This window comes from Phacochoerus africanus, chromosome 8 (genome assembly GCF_016906955.1).
Source record: "Phacochoerus africanus isolate WHEZ1 chromosome 8, ROS_Pafr_v1, whole genome shotgun sequence".
Taxonomy (NCBI): domain Eukaryota; kingdom Metazoa; phylum Chordata; class Mammalia; order Artiodactyla; family Suidae; genus Phacochoerus; species Phacochoerus africanus.
Genome location: NC_062551.1, coordinates 94,486,323 through 94,502,361, shown reverse-complemented (window position 1 = coordinate 94,502,361; position 16,039 = coordinate 94,486,323). Strand labels below are relative to the sequence as shown.

At 42.6% G+C, this 16,039-nt stretch overlaps 1 protein-coding gene across 1 annotated transcript; it reads right to left on the bottom strand.

Annotated features, from left to right (window-relative positions):
• Window positions 1-2,647: 2,647 nt before the first annotated feature.
• On the bottom strand, window positions 2,648-15,526 carry AKIRIN1 (akirin 1). Its single transcript, XM_047793430.1, has 5 exons — window positions 15,181-15,526; window positions 10,132-10,272; window positions 7,058-7,192; window positions 5,481-5,552; window positions 2,648-4,163 (listed from the first exon to the last, which is right to left on the bottom strand). Exons 1-5 carry the CDS (start codon window positions 15,401-15,403, stop codon window positions 4,153-4,155), a joined length of 582 nt encoding a protein of 193 aa, XP_047649386.1. The 5' UTR covers window positions 15,404-15,526; the 3' UTR covers window positions 2,648-4,152.
• Window positions 15,527-16,039: the final 513 nt, after the last annotated feature.

The following is a 16,039-nucleotide window of genomic DNA, read 5'->3' as shown; positions in this document are numbered from 1 at the left end:
TGATGCAGGGAACCTCCATCTTCAACCTCAAGTAAGGTTTGGTAATATCCTAGACATAGGCAACCAGATACCCTTCCTAGATGTAAATGCCTCATCCTTGTCCTAGTTACTCCTACAAATCATTTTTCAAATATTCTGTCCAGCTCACAGATACCCTGGCACATAAAGAGATGACACTATAAACAATCAGTAAAAACAAAGGACCAATGAAGAATACAGATACTGAAATTCCAAAGTTCCACACCCTTCCCACACTGAACTTGATAATCATTAATATGGAAGTGTGGTTAGGGGATGGGACCTAGAGACTTTTCTCTTGTTAAACTTGTTTTCTCTCTTAACGTGTCATCATTCCAGGGTCCAGGTTTAACTGTAGCTTCAAAGCTACACACACCTGAAGGTGTTTTCAAGGAAAGACTCACCAGGGTAGCAGAGACGTCACTGTTCTTTAATATCATTTAACAAACCCATGCTAACTTCTGATAAAATTCTCACACCCACTTCTCAAGATTAAATGTGCTGAGGACAAAATAACTGGTCATTCTAAACAGCATGTGCTCCCTGTCCTCATCCTAGAGAAGCACTGCTCTAAAAAGCTCACTAGCTTTTCCTGTAAGATACTTTCAGTCTACATCAGTAAGCAGAGGAATTTTTCATTGCACCTTAACCCGAGGCATGACTCACCTGTGGCGATGCTCCAGGTGTGCCTTGTTTGCGAGCTTTCTTAATGTCCATCAGTGCTCCAGTATATGGGCCCACACACTTTTCTGCAAAGGGCTAGAGAGTATTTTCAACTCTGTGGTTCATAGTGTGTCTGTCTCTAGACTGCAGTGTGAAAGCAGCCACAGAGGCAAATAGGTGTGGCAGTGTTCCAGCATAACTTTATCTACAAAAAACAGGCCAGTTTGCTGACCCCTGCTAAGTAACAAAATACAGATTCACTGAAAGGCATTACTTAATTCATTTGTCATTCACCTTTTATTTTTTTAGTCAAACACTTAAGTACAAATGCTACTAAGAGAATGTAAGCTTTGATGTTAACAAGGGGCTATCCATTCTGGAAAGGTGAGAATCACTGCTGCCGAAGGAAAAGGTTTTGGTCTACAGATCTAATAAAGACCACTGTGAAGAAACCTGCTAGTATTTTCAAGCGTATATTCAGTCCCAAACTGTGCTAAATACTTTCTTTACATGGATTATTTAGTTCATCTCACATTTGAAAACAAAACCCAATGATGTACATACAATTGACCCTCACTTCACAGATAAGGACACTATGGCTCAGCAAGTTCATGGAGTTCCCATAGTGGCACAGTGGAAATGAATCTGACTAGGAATCATAAGGTTGTGGGTTTGATTCCTGGCCTTGCTCAGCAGGTTAACGATCCGGCATTGTTGTGGCTGTGGGATAGGCCGGCAGCTATAGCTCCAATTAGACCCCTAGCCTGGGAATCTCCACAAGCTGTGGGAATAGGCTGTGGGTGCGGCCCTAAAAAGCCAAAAAAGAAAAAAAAAGAAAGTTCAGTAGCTTGGCAAGGCTCACATAGCTAATTAGTGGCAGAGCAGACTTAGCTCCAAGGCTGCAAACATACAAAGGCCATTAAGACAGTAGCCAACCAATCCTCCCTGGTGGGCAGAGATCTACCATGTATGGAAGCTTGGCCAAGTTCTCCTTGGGAGCTATGACTGCCTCATAAACTGCAATCTCCGCTGTCCTCCTCTAACCTAGGAATGGACACTAAAGGTGAAAACTTTACTAAAAGATAGCAAATGGAATTAAAACCAAGAATTTTTAACTAGTTCACTAGATGTGGTTCTTCTGAGACCACATATCTTGGCCCATCCTTACAGGTTTCTATAGGTTGACTTTTTCCTGGGTCATGACCTAATTCCAAGGGACAAAGACACTTGACTACCTAGGAATGCCCCTAAGTTCAAGGCCTAGAAGTCAAGATCTAGGGAAAAGCCCCTTTCACTAGTTTAAGGCTTACTTTCGAGTCCCCATTTTCTGACTTGGGAGTCATCTTCTTTGCATAAAACATTAAACAAACATGTCTAATCCCTTTTGAGGAGGTTCCAAAACCCAGCCATGGTGGTATGGTCTTACCCTGTGGCCTGAAGGGCAACCATATCATAATACAATAGTCTAACTACACTGGGTGTGGTGAGAAGGTATCTGTCATTTTCCTTATAGAAACCTACTCCACTTCCCAATCAGAAGCCATTGAGTAGGAGTGGGGCTGACACTTGCAGTAGTGAGTGAGAACATCTCACTGATTCTATAACAAGACTTCAGTGAGGCACTGTCCCCTAATCCTGGCCCTTCACTTCAGGACTTTTGATGCCCCCATAGCTGTCCTTCCCTTGTTTTGGTGTGACTATCCCTCTGTAAGGCCACTCCCATTATAGACTCTGCTATGTTCCTCTTCTAGACACAAGTGACTACCCTGGAAAAAGAAGAGATGAAACAAACTGCCCTTCAAATAAGAGGTAAAAATAATTCTTTAATTATTAAAAGATCACTGCTGCGCTTTAAAAAGTCTTTAAATCTTATATGTGATGTTGAACTGGGGAAATGGGTATATAGCAGCCTCACATAAATTACTTGAATAAACATTATCACAGTATTAAGAAGGCAAGGTAAACAAATAGCTTAAGTATTTTATTTGTTTGCAACTAAGCTTGTTAACACTATATAATGAAAATGTACAAAGAATAATGTTGCAGTTTTTGGTTAGATTTAAGTCAAAGACATTCATTAATAAGGAATCTTCGAATGTGAATATTCCAGAAATTTCTCTAAGCCATCTGATCAGGACAATTGTCTCTGAATATTACCTTACTTTGGAAGGTACTGGCATACATTTGAATTAAACTCAGAGTTTTTCAAAATAAGCCCTAATTAAAAAAACTACTCTATATTCAAACTAAAACAATTTTAATAGAACTTTTCTTTCCAGAAACAATAATAAAGGAAACAAGGCATTTTGTAAAATGTGGTCCTGAACAAGTCACAGTAAAAAATAAATGTATACTTAACTTCCACCTCCTCAAAACAGAGGCTACTTTCTGTTCCTCAACCTTGGAAACAAGGTAAAGAACAGTCTGTAAGCAACTTCAGGCAGGGGGTTGCCAAAACAAAGCTCAAGCAGTTGAACATGGACACCTCTTAAAAGAATTTGGGGGAACCTGACCAAAGGATCCAAATTCTATTTTTAATAACTGGTACAAAGGTTAAGTGGCTCCTCCCAAGTAGCAGTGTCTCTGGGGCCTGGCCCAGCCCCGTGCTCACCTGTTATGCTCCCAAGCATAACCCTGATGCTCCCGCTCCAGAAGACTTTTTCTTCTTAGAGGTTCAGTGTCCCGGGAGCTCCTTGTGTGAATGAGGTGAGCACAGACTCCATGTGGGTATTTTAAGGCTTGGAGTCAAAGTAGTTTTCTAACACGGCTAGGCAGAGTCATGTATCAAATGGCCTATCTCTGGTTTGTTCTAACAACTTACCACGCATTTGTAGACCTAGGACCACAGACCTTTGCTATGTCATCATAATCACATCTAATGTCCATCCTAACTTATGATTCATGTTCTGTGCCTGGAAACAGTCCCTGTATTTAACAATAATACCTACACATTAAACAATCCACTGTTACAACTTATATGGTCACAAAACATTAATGATCTTCTGTAGACCAAGCAAATGTTTTTAACCATAATTGTCGTGCATCAAATTCACAGCCAGAATCCCCAAGATCAAAAAAATTTGCACGATACAAATAATAACTTAAAATACACATACATACATATACACACACTCTCACACACACTTCTTACAGAACTGTGCTTGGGGAAACTCCATTTGTTGAGTGCCACTGAGGGCATATTTTGCTAAACTGCTGCTCCAGGTATTTTTGTTTGGAAAATCTATCACAGTAGGGCACAGCTGTTTATTAGATGAGCAGAAAAGAAAGATATGCTTGTGGCAACCAGAAAGTTTTAAGGTCTTTCAAGTTGTATAAAATGGACCTGCAGAAACGTTTAAGTGTTCTCAGGATGCAAAGTTGGAGCTGAAATGTGATATCAAACCAGTTGCAAAAAGTGTACAGCAGCCATCTCTTGAGGTCAAACCTGGTACCCAGATATGCAAGAAAGCTTCAGGACACATCTATAAATTAGGAATAAAAAACAAAAGAGTATAAGAATACTATTTAACATGAACTAACGGTAAATGTGAGAAACAGTATGGAGGATATGAATCACCACTCAAGAAGTCCTAAATTCACAAGAATTTTAAAAACCTGACTCACATTCAGTTTACATATATACCTATAATTTAGGTTTTGAATAGCTGGTAGTTGCAAGATGTTCAGAATTAAATTAATGACTAAGGAGTTCCTGCTGTGGCACAACAGGATTGGCAGTGCTTATGGAACAATTGGACGCAAGTTTGATCCCTGGCCTGACACAGGGGGTTAAGGATCCAGCATTGCCGCAGCTGTGGCATAGTTTGCAATTGCCGCTTGAATCTGATCCCTGGCCTGAGAACTCCATATGTTGCAGTGCAGCCAGGAAACAAAATAAATAAATAAAAATGTCCTAAAAAGAAAAGAAATAAACCAACAATTGAAAAATACCTTTTTGGAGTTCCCTTCATGGTGTAGTGGAAACGAATCCGACTAGGAACCATGAGGTTTCAGGTTTGATCCCTGACCTCGCTCTGTGGGTTAAGGATCTGGCATTGCCATGACTGTGGTGTAGGCCAACAGCTATAGCTCTGATTAGACCCTTAGCCTGGGAACCTCCATATGCCGCTAGTGCCGCCCTAAAGAGCAAAAAAAGAAAAAGAAAAAAAAAAGAAAAAGAAAATACCTTTCCAAGGAAAAAGCCAGGTAATAAACAAACTGGCACCAAAATCAGACTATCTGGGTTTCAATCCCTGAACCACTAGCTACATGAGCCTGGACAAATTATTTAACTTCTTTAAGTGCTATCCTTACCTATAAAATGGGACTAACAATAGTTCCTCCCCCATAGGGTAACTGTGGATAAAATAAATTTCCTGAGGATTTAAAGGGCTTATTAGCACAGTGTCAGGCATATAAGTATTCTTTAAATGTTATTTATTTTAGAGTTCCCACTGTGGCTCAGCAGGTTACAAACCCGACCAGTACCCATGAGGATGCAGATTCGATCGCTGGCCTCGCTCAGTGGGTTAAGGAGCTGGCATTGCTGTAAGCTGCAGTGTAAGTTGCAGATGCAGCCCAGATCCAGCACTGCTGTGGCTGTGGTGTAGGCCAGCAGCTGTAGCTCCAATTCGAACCCTAGTCTGGTAACTTCCATATGTGACAGATGCATCCCTAAAACAAAAAGTTATCTATTTTACTTCACTGGGGCTTTTTACTCTCAGGAGACAAGGTACTCAGTGTCAAAAATCTTGCTCTTGGAAATTAAAAAATTCAGTGAAAAACTTGGCAATACTTACAGCTTGTAGGCCTTGTCCCATATCGTCGCATAATCTGATCATGTGTGAATTTCACAAAAGATTCATATTGTTCTGTGAGGGGAAAGACAGTATATACTACCCCCAGAAACTCTCCCCTGGTTTTTCAAGAATCAAGTGTCAGGATCACAACCAGCTTCCCAATTTATATTATCCACTCAGGCCCTCCTTATAATGGGTCACTCTGAGATCTGTTCCTTTTTCGTAGGTCCCAAAGCCAAATCCCTGGCTCCTAGGTTTGATTGCTGATCATCTCTAGCATTCTCCTAATAATCACGCCTGCTGTAACTCCATCTCCCACTAATGACTTCCCAGGACAGAGAGCTGTGCTCACTACTACAAGCCAGCAAATTTTAGTTTTCTCTATTGACACGAAGCTTGAAAGCTCTTTTCTGCAATTCTATCCTTGCTGTAAGTTTCAACATACGCAATGAGTCATAGAGGTGGGATGGCTAGAAAGCTAAAAAAAATGCCATACAACCCAAATGCAGACAGTTCCACAGAAGAATCTTCTGAAGGGAAACTCAGTAGAAAGACAGAAGGTAGTCTGACATCCATGAACACAGAAGTGACTTAGAGCCAGCTAGTCTAAATAATCTTGGGGTCAGGGTAGAAGAGGGGAATGACACACTATACAGCTTATTCTTATAACACACAATATTGGAGTTCCTGTCGTGGCTCAGCAGTTAACCAATCTGACTAGCATCCACGAGGACAAAGGTTCAATCCTGGGCCTTGCTCAGTGGGCTAAGGATCCGGCATTGCCATGACTGTGGTGTAGGCCAGCAGCTACAGCTCCGATTAGACCCCCTAGCCTGGGAACCTCCATATGCCGCTGGTTCGGCCCTAAAAAGCAAATAAAACACTCCCACAGTATTAGTGTATCAAAGGATCAAAAAAGTTCTACTATAAAGAAACCCATTTAACTCTGTTAACCCAACAGTTCTCAAATTGAAAGCCAATCTATTAACATTCTGTGGTGTGGGTCACCAGATGAGGAAACAGTACTGTTACAGGAAGTTGCTGCCTAAAAATCTGACTGAACAGGTACTCCATTCTATCCCTGATTTAGATCTCTTCCTTTCACAAAAGGCTCTAATTACTGCCATCACTAATCACTCTCTTTGTTCTAGCCTGAGCTGTGCTTTTCAGACTTTAAAGCACCTCTAAATCACAGGATGCCTGACTTGACTCCCACGAGGAAGTATGAATATGTTGACTATACTCTGCTCCTCCCAGACACCTGTTGGGAGGTTAGCAGGATCCCAACCACCTGTTTATCCACCAGCTACCCTGAATAACCTACTCAATGCCTTTATTCAGATGGAAAATTCTTAAAAGAAAAACTTGGCTCATCTTGTTTCTGAAATGTAAATGAGAAAGTCCTTCTGTAGGATGTATACATAAAATGTTTAGAATCCAAAAGAGAAACATAGTACTTACAATTCATTAAAACTTCTTCATGAAGTCTTAAGCTTTTTCTAAGTTACTATTTACTTAACTGGGGTTAATCCTTACTGAACCCTATCAACAACGGCATAGCCACGGCCTCGGCCTACCTGCTAGTTTGGTATTGAGGATTTGCTCATACTCCTCCCGAATTTTATCTTCATAGTCTTTTAAGAGACGCTCACATATTATCCCAACCTGTCGGAGGGTAAAGGTGGGCTGGTCCTTCTTCATCCAGGAGGAACCTGGCCAAAAGACAAATCTAGTTTATATAATACATTCTAGCTCTATGGTTCTGAATTAGTAACTATGCAAAACCCTAGGATATAAAAGCTGTTTTTTAATAAAATATTTTCCAGAGTTCCCGTCAAGGCTTAGTGGTTAACGAATCCTGGCCTCGCTCAGTGGGTTAAGGATCTGGCGTTGCCATGTGCTGTGGTATAGGTTGCAGATGCGGCTCAGATCCAGAGTTGCTGTGGCTGTGGTGCAGGCCAGCAGCTGTAGCTCTGATTCAACCCCTAGCCTGGGGAACCTCCATATGCTGCAGATGTGGCCCTAAAAAGACTATATATATATATATATATATATATATACACACACACACACACACACATATATTTTCCACTATTCTACATGGAATAATTCCACCAATTTTTCTGAGATTCTGACATTTGTTTTACAAAGCAAGGCCAAAAGTAAACTGAGAAGGAGGAAAAGTGTATCTAGGTGTGCTATCTGATACACACACAGAAAAACAGTTCTGCTGACCTAACAATCTGAGCCCATGTTCACCTGGTAACGGACAATAACCAAAATGTTAAAGCTGATATAAAGCTTCTAGTCTGGATTAGAGAAAGCAGATTCACAGTATGAGAGCTACCTATATCCTTGAAGATCATTTAGACCTATTTAATCAAGATGGTGGATCATAATTAACAACAAAAATATACATATTTTGCTTTAATTCTGGGGTAGGGCTTGGTGATTTTGATAAGAAATAGGAGTTTGACACTTAGGAGACTAAGTGACTTATCCAATATAAAAAACCATTAGCCAAGTCATTGCCGTATGAATGAAGGAGATAATTAGGCACAGCATGTCTCATCCTTTGTCCCTTTTGAAACTAGGTTGAGAAAAATGCAATGTTTGTAAAATTATAGCTGGAAACCAAAATATCCACTGAGATGCCAGAAAACATGGAAATTAGCTTCCTGATCATGATAAAAAACAGTAGCTCCATTGGTGGCCCAGTTCTGTTTTACTCAAAGCTCAGCCTGGTATCTGTTTCTTCAGCCGTCTTAGTCTACAAACCAGTTAATACCCTGAAACAAATCATTTCTTGCTTATATCAATTTTTTTCTCTACAAATGAAACCCGCAAAACATCTAGCCAGTAATTATTTGTAATTGTTTCTCTACCCTTAACATATTTCATTACTTCAAAATGATATTACTAAAATCCCAAGAGAATGCTAAGGAGACATTTGCTAGATATAACCACTGAAAGATCTCTCACTTATGTATGTGCAACAGCAATGAATCAGAAAGGGTTTTGTTCCCTAAGCCAAGACCTTTGGGTTATGACAATTAAAAAAAAAATTATTTGGGGAGTTCCCACGTGGCACAATGGGTTAATGGTCTGGCTTCTCTCTCTGGAGGCGAAGATTCAATCCTCAGCCTGATGCACTGGGTTTAGGATCTGGTGTTGTTGCAGCTGTGGAGCAGGTTGCAGCTTCTGCTTGGATTTGATCCCTGGCCTGGGAACTTTCGCATGCCATGGGCATGGCCCAGAACAAAAAAATTATTTGAGCTGAAGTTCACATAAAATGAATCATTTTACTTTTTTTTTTTTGGTCTTTTTGCTATTTCTTGGGCCGCTCCCACGGCATATGGAGGTTCCCAGGCTAGGGGTCGAATCGGAGCTGTAGCCACCGGCCTACACCAGAGCCACAGCAACTCGGGATCCGAGCCGCGTCTGCAACCTACACCACAGCTCACGGCAACGCCAGATCGTTAACCCACTGAGCAAGGGCAGGGACCAAACCCGCAACCTCATGGTTCCTAGTCGGATTCGTTAACCACTGCGCCATGACGGGAACTCCCCATTTTACTTATTTTTAATTATTTTTTATTTTTTGCTTTTTAGGGCAGCACCTGCAGCATATGGAAGTTCCCAGACCAGGGGTCAAATCATCCGAGCTATAGCTGCCGGCTATAGCTGTGGCCACAGCCACAGCCACAGCCACAAGAGATCCAAGCCATGTCTGTGACCTACGCCACAGGCTCACAGCAATGACTGATCACTGACCCACTGAGCAAGAACCAGGGATCAAACCCGCAATCTCATGGATACTAGTCAGATTTGTTTCCAAAATGAATCATTTTAAAAGCGAACAATTCATGGCATTTAGCATAGTCACAGTGTTGTACAACCACCACCTCTATCTAGTTTCAAAATACTTCCACCACTCCAAAGTAACACCCCTTACCCATTAAGCAGTTTTTCCCCATACCCCACTCCCCTAGCTCCTGGTCAATGTCAGTTTGTGTTCCGTAAGAGGACAAGTTTTAACCAGGGTGATTTTTAATTCTTAGAACTGTTATAAAGTAGAATATTCTATGAGGAAATAAACTCTTTTACTGTTAAAGCAGACAGAGTTCACCACAGTGGCAATATTTGAGCCTTGGTCTGTTGACTATTTGTAGGGATATGGCAGGCAAGACTTGTGGCTGAACTATTTTTGAGCACATCCCTTCTGACCACCTGTCAATGTTATGGAGCAAGGCTTCTCCACTGATGGAAACGTTACATAGTGCTAATACAACAATTACATGTGGCTACTAAGCATTTGGAATTTGGCTAATGCAACTGAGAATTACATTAAAATTTTATTAAATCGAAGTATTTTAACATTAAATAGCTACATATGGCTAGTGCCTATGGTGGTATTAGATATTGCAGTTATACAAAATATTCTTAAATGGGATGGACAGATGCCCAATTAAATCTAAGGTTTTTTGTAATTTCATGACTATGGTTTTAAAAGTACCTGTAAGGAGTAATACAATACACACACTTTACCAATTTTATTACTTTAGATGAAATCAATTCTGGTTTAGGAAACTATCATTTTAATTACCATTAACAAACTCTTAAATGGATGTGCACACTAAACCATGCTTACCTGGAGAACTAGGTGCTGTAAGTGCTGAGGAGTGAGGCTGACTTTCCGAAGTACAAGCTTCACTCTGATTAAGAACAACTTCTAAATGTCTCCACCTTTGATAACGACTATATTCTTGTTTTATGTTCTGAAAAATTTGCTCTAGTAAAAAAGAAAAACACTTGAGCATTCACTTTGTGTCATTTCTTCAAGCTTCTTGTCCCTCCTCCCATGTTATGTTAACAAGAAAAGTGTTTATATGGGAATAAACACTCCTATAACCCGCAAAGTCTTTCTTCCTATTGCCATTATTTCAACAATACAGAAGGTAGCTGCTACGTTGGCATAAGCCACCCTTTGCTTGTTTTCCTGTGAGAATGAAGACCAGATTTGCAGTTTGCTGTAGGATTAACTAGGACAACTTAGAGTAACAAACAAACAAAACCATCCTTCACCTAATAAGGTGCTATTTTTTTATCTCCTTTGCGTTGCACAATTTCACAAACTAGGGTATTAGGAATGAGTCTCTTACCACCCAAAGTCTTTTAACAATGAAATTCTTGTCCCATTTGGGATTCAAGATCTTTGGGGAAGAGGACAGCAGAAACTGTACTGTTCACAGCCTGGACATTGACCAAGGGAAGATTATTGCTTGGAATTGATAGTTAGGACTTTAAAAAGGATTTTCTGACTCTTCATACAAGAGGCAATATTTGGCAGCATTCAGAGTACTATTCTGTGTAAAGATAAAAATAAACCAAATTTGCTAATGCTATTAAAGGGAGTCCAGGACCTGCAAATCACTAAACCTTGCAGGCCACTCCTAGGGACAACACAAAATCTGGAAGGATGTGGTTTTGAAGTTCTTTGGATTTTTTTGTGATGTATTCACTTTCCAGATTAATAAGGTCTCCTTATAAAAAAAAAAAAACCAAAAAACAGGTAATTGTATCACTCCCCACACACACACACTATACTGATGTATAGTTCGCTATAATCGTACACACACACACACACACACACACACACACACACACACACACACACACACGTCTTTTGTCTTTTTAGGGCCATACCCGTGGCATATAGAGGTTCCCAGGCTAGGGGTCTAATCAGAGCTACAGCTGCTGGCCTATACCATAACCACTGCAACTCAGGATCCAAGCTGGGTCTGAGACCTACACCACAGCTCACGGCAACGCTGGATCCTTAACCCACTGAGTGAGGGGCCAGGGATCGAACCTGCGTCCTCATGGATGTTAGTTTTGTTAACTGCAGAGCCACAAAGGGAACGCCCTATAACTATATTGTTTAAAATGGGCGAGGGAAGTGTTAATTAATAATGCTATTTTGCTTCTTCCTAGCTATGTGACTATGACCTTGTGAAGTCATTTGGGATCTTCAGTCTAAAACAAATGTTCAGGAGTTCCTGTCGTGGCACAGTGGTTAACGAATCCAACTAGGAACCATGAGGTTTCGGGTTTGATCCCTGCCCTTGCTCAGTGGGTTAACGATCTGGCGTTGCCATGGCTGTGGTGTAGGCCGGTGGCTACAGCTCCAATTAGACCCCTAGCCTGGGAACCTCCATGTGCCGCGGGAGCAGCCCAAGAAATGGCAAAAGGACAAAAAAAAAAAAAAGTGTTAAAACAAATGTTCAATGCTTATACAATAAAGTTGTGAGGATCAACACCAAAAATATTAACAATGCCAAAACAAGTGATGGTACAGCCCAGGGGCTCATATGAACTCAAAGTAGCTCTACACATAGCTAACTCCAGAACACTCAGCCTGAACACTGGAACCATGACGGATTAGCAAAGCTTTCCTTTCAGAATGCTAGGAAGCCCATATTTTAGATTCCTGAATTTATGAAGTCTCTGCTTTATCTTTAAAATGTATTCTTCTCCAAGCACATACTTGCCAGAATCAATACAAGGATGTTAGAAACTGCAAAGACTTGAAACAAGAAAGGACAAGTATGAGGACAATGCTCATGAGAACAGAAGGTCTTTGATAAACTTCTGCCTCCGGTACAGCTAAGTGAACAAATGGAAAGATACAACTTTAAACCTGGTAGAAGTACTAGCAAGTCCAAGAATCTAAGCATAGTATGCACAGGAAAAAAATAAAGTAGCTGTGATTTTCTTCCTAAGAAGGCCACATAAAACATTAAAATGCAAATTTCTTTAACAGCGAATAATTTTAATCTTGCCTCCCGTTATTAGAGTTTGTGCTTCCAGATTTTATCAGACTAAACCCATCCTTAAAATTCTACAATGGTACCTAGCTGCTACAGACTAAATTTAAACTTTTGAGGATGGTATTCCATGCCTTCCAAAACTCAGCCCCAAATTATTTTTCCAGTTCCATTTCCCACTACAACCTTTTCCTTAACCTGTGTTTTTCTGGCCTGCTCAAGCAGTTTTTCTTTGCTTGAACAAGGGCTATCTCTTCCCCAACATTTGTTTTTTTTTTTTTTGTCTTTGCTATTTCTTTGGGCTGCTCCCGCAGCATATGGAGATTCCCAGGCTAGGGGTCGAATCGGAGCTGTAGCCAGCCACTGGCCTACGCCAGAGCCACAGCCACGCGGGATCCAAGCCGCGTCTGCAACCTACACCACAGCTCACCGCAACGCCAGATCGTTAACCCACTGAGCAAGGGCAGGGACCGAACCCGCAACCTCATGGTTCCTAGTCGGATTCGTTAACCACTGCGCCACAATGGGAACTCCTCTTCCCCAACATTTTTAAAGACCCAACTAAAATGCTACCTCTTTCTGGAAGTTATTCTCCATCCCTCAAGTCATGCTCAATTAACTGCTTTGCATCTACATTCACTCCATATTTACAAATATCTCCCAGAGGTCAGCAGGCCCCTTCCATGCCTGGTATCCACCTGGCTCCTTTAAGCAATAAAAGGGTTAATTTTTTTTATAGGCTCTTTCACAAAAAGTGCTATGATGCATATCTTTTTTTTTTTAAGTGACATAAAAACAGGAGTTTCTTGACCATTTCTGAGAGAACTTTACAACTCTTAACAACTAGGATATTATAAAGTCACTGATTTTTAAATTCGTTTATCTATTAATTGGCTTTATTCTATTTGTACAGCAACTAATATTTCCTCCTCATTCTTCCTTTAAATACAGAAAACATCTTTCACTTAAGCCAAAGCATCAATTCACTGCTTCTTTCATGACAGAACTATAATCCAGTCACCATTATGAAACATAAACGATCAATCTTTACAAAGAATATTTTAAATAAATTATTTTCACATAAAATGACCAGGAAATCTAAGCAAAAATTAAATCTTAAGGTAAAAAACCCAGCAACCCCATTTCAGCATTCTGCCATATTGGCTTCCAGATACATTCAAGAGTCACTTATTAAGCGTTTGCTGTATTGTGAACCACCAGAGAATTAGCCTAGAAGATTGTATAGGAAGAAATAAAATCCAATTTTTTACCAAAAAATCCATCAAGATAGATGGGGCAAGTGTTAATTCTATTTTGCAGGAGAGGAGTGATTATTAATATTATTTTTTGCAGATTATTATGTGACTATCCTTGGGTATCTATAGGAGCAGTGAAGAAAAAAAATATATCATTTTGAGAAGACATCTACATCTCCTGCTTTTGAAAGGCTCTTTACAAAGAGCTTTTGCAAACATTATTTCACTCAGTACATAAGGCTTTGTAACATTAAGTGGTCAGGGAATATGAAGTAGAACAGAGTTCCTCATGGGGAAAGGTTAGGTGATGATGGAAGACTTTAAGAAATGACTGTATTTGGATAAGCAAACAGTAGATGAAAACACCGTGATGAAAGCCAAGGATACAGGCACAGCCAAGTGGATAAGGGGGAAAAAAAGTAAAGGCATGATTTGAAAAAAAAAAAAAAGTATAAAAGACTGACTAGGTAAGAAATGGTTATAGTTGATAGAACCTTTGAATGTCAGGATAAAGAGGAGGTAAACATGAGTAAGAATACACGCCTCGGAGAGAGCCTTGCTGGCAAATGCAGGGATCTGGCGTGAGAGGATGAGGGCCAGATAGCTGCATTGTGAATATGCAAAGGGAGGAGGAAATAATGGCTAAAGACACTGGTAACTGAAATGTGTTAAGTAAAGAATGATTTTAAGGCAGTCCCCAGGTTTTGCTAACGCTAGAGAAAGTACGCAAAAAAGAAATGACTTTGCCAAAGTCCAGTTTTGAGCACCCCCCCTATTTCCGGGAACCCTTTTGAAAACTGCTAAATATTCGTTCTGATGCACTTTCCCCTCTACTCCTGCACAATAGTTAGGGGTTTTTTTCCTTCTTCTTCTTCTTTTTTACTTTATTGGGACACCAGTCTCCCCTTTCCTCGGCCATTGTGGAATCCCTTATTGAAGGAGAGAATCTCTCTGTTCCGGATAGTTAAATTCTTGCTTCCGGAACTTTAGTATGTTTAAGGATTCTCAAATTCTAGCTAACGACCTACAGATCTCAAGCCACATATAGTACAAGACAATAGCCATACAATAAAAGAACGTGGCCAGTCTCTTAGAAACAGGTTGAAATCGGATTCCGCGACTTCGGCGGCGGCCTGTGGTCCCTGAAGACTTCTGGTTCTCCCTGCAAGCGACCCAACAGCGCTGCACAGCACGCACTCAGGCCCCTTCCCCGTAACCCGCCCCCAACCCCCACACCCTCAAGGCCGGGTTCGTGAGCAGAATCCAATTTTCCACGGCCCACTGGATCTGCAGGGCGTCTCAGTGCAGGAGCGGAGGCAGGAGGGGCTTCGGGGACCGGCAGGCCCCCAGCGGTCGGGGTTACTCCCATCTTCCTCCTGCTGCCCACCCCTCTAGGCTCTCCAGCTCCAGGAAAACCGAAAACTGACACTGTGGCCCCACTACCCCTCCCGGCTGTCTCCCATCCCCGGAAGCGACCAGGCCCAGGGGCACCCCAGTTCCCTTTTCTCAGGGCAAAGAAGGGGTCCGCGAGTGAATTAGCCTAGCGTCCATGACCTTCCTCCCCATCCCCCCAAATGCCTGGGCCTGGCTTCCTGCCAAACCCGCAGCGTAGGTTACCCGGGGTTGGAAGGCGCCGCTCGCTGCCGGGAGGGGCGGGCTGCTGCAGAGTCGGCAGCTGGGTCTGGGTCTGAAGCAGCGGCGGCGGTGGTTCGGCGTCCGGGGGCCTGAGGCCCGGAGTGGGGCCGGGGAGAGGGGCGCAGCGCCGACGCTTCGGGGAGCCCGGGCTCAGCAGCGCCGCTTCGAACTCCATGGGCCGCTTCAACGTCGCCCCGCACGCCATGCCGCGGAGGGACCAGGAACCGCGAGCCGACGCGGCTGTAACTGCGGCCCAACCTCCGGCTCCTCAGCGGAGCTTGCAAGCCTAGCCGGCTCCAATGGCGCCTCCAGCACCCGGCAGCCGTGATGGCCCCGCCTCCTGTGACGTCACAGGCATTCGCCACCACTCAGCGGAGGGGAGGAAGCCGGACGAGGGCCGCTCTGGGAAGCCAGTCAGCAAGGTTCCGGCCCGCGGTGCCCCCTGCTGAGGAAATGGAACGGTCTGGGCGGAGAGATTGGTCACCAAGCAACCTCGGGAAGGCCCCCACCCCCGCCTCTGCCGCTCCGGTGGTCCCATCCTCCCCCCACCTTCCTGAGCTCTAGAGCCGAATGGCCCCTTAGGTTTTCGCACCTGCGCGCACGGGCCTGGGGGGGAGGGGAGAGCTGGGAGGAGCCTCTCGTGAGGTGGTGGGGGTAGGTGTCTCCCGGCCCGATAACTTCCTTACATCCAGGCCGCTCTTGTCCTCGTGATAAGAGGAAAGGTGATTCGGAAAGGTCTGCAAGGGCATTTTCCCAAGTCCGGAAGGTCTTCACCAGAACTGAGGATCTGAGGATGGAGTGGGAAATCCACCAACCCCATGGAAATATGTGCAAATTGTGT

What these genes read in the sequence shown, in the direction of transcription:
- AKIRIN1 (XM_047793430.1), bottom strand. Translation starts at nt 15,403, where the DNA reads ATGGCGTGCGGGGCGACGTTGAAGCGGCCCATGGAGTTCGAAGCGGCG. An exon ending in GCGGCGCCTTCCAACCCCGG is followed by an intron (nt 10,273 to 15,180) that starts GTAACCTACGCT and finishes CTTTTTTACTAG; the next exon opens with AGCAAATTTTTCAGAACATA. An exon ending in TACAGCACCTAGTTCTCCAG is followed by an intron (nt 7,193 to 10,131) that starts GTAAGCATGGTT and finishes TCTTTTGGCCAG; the next exon opens with GTTCCTCCTGGATGAAGAAG.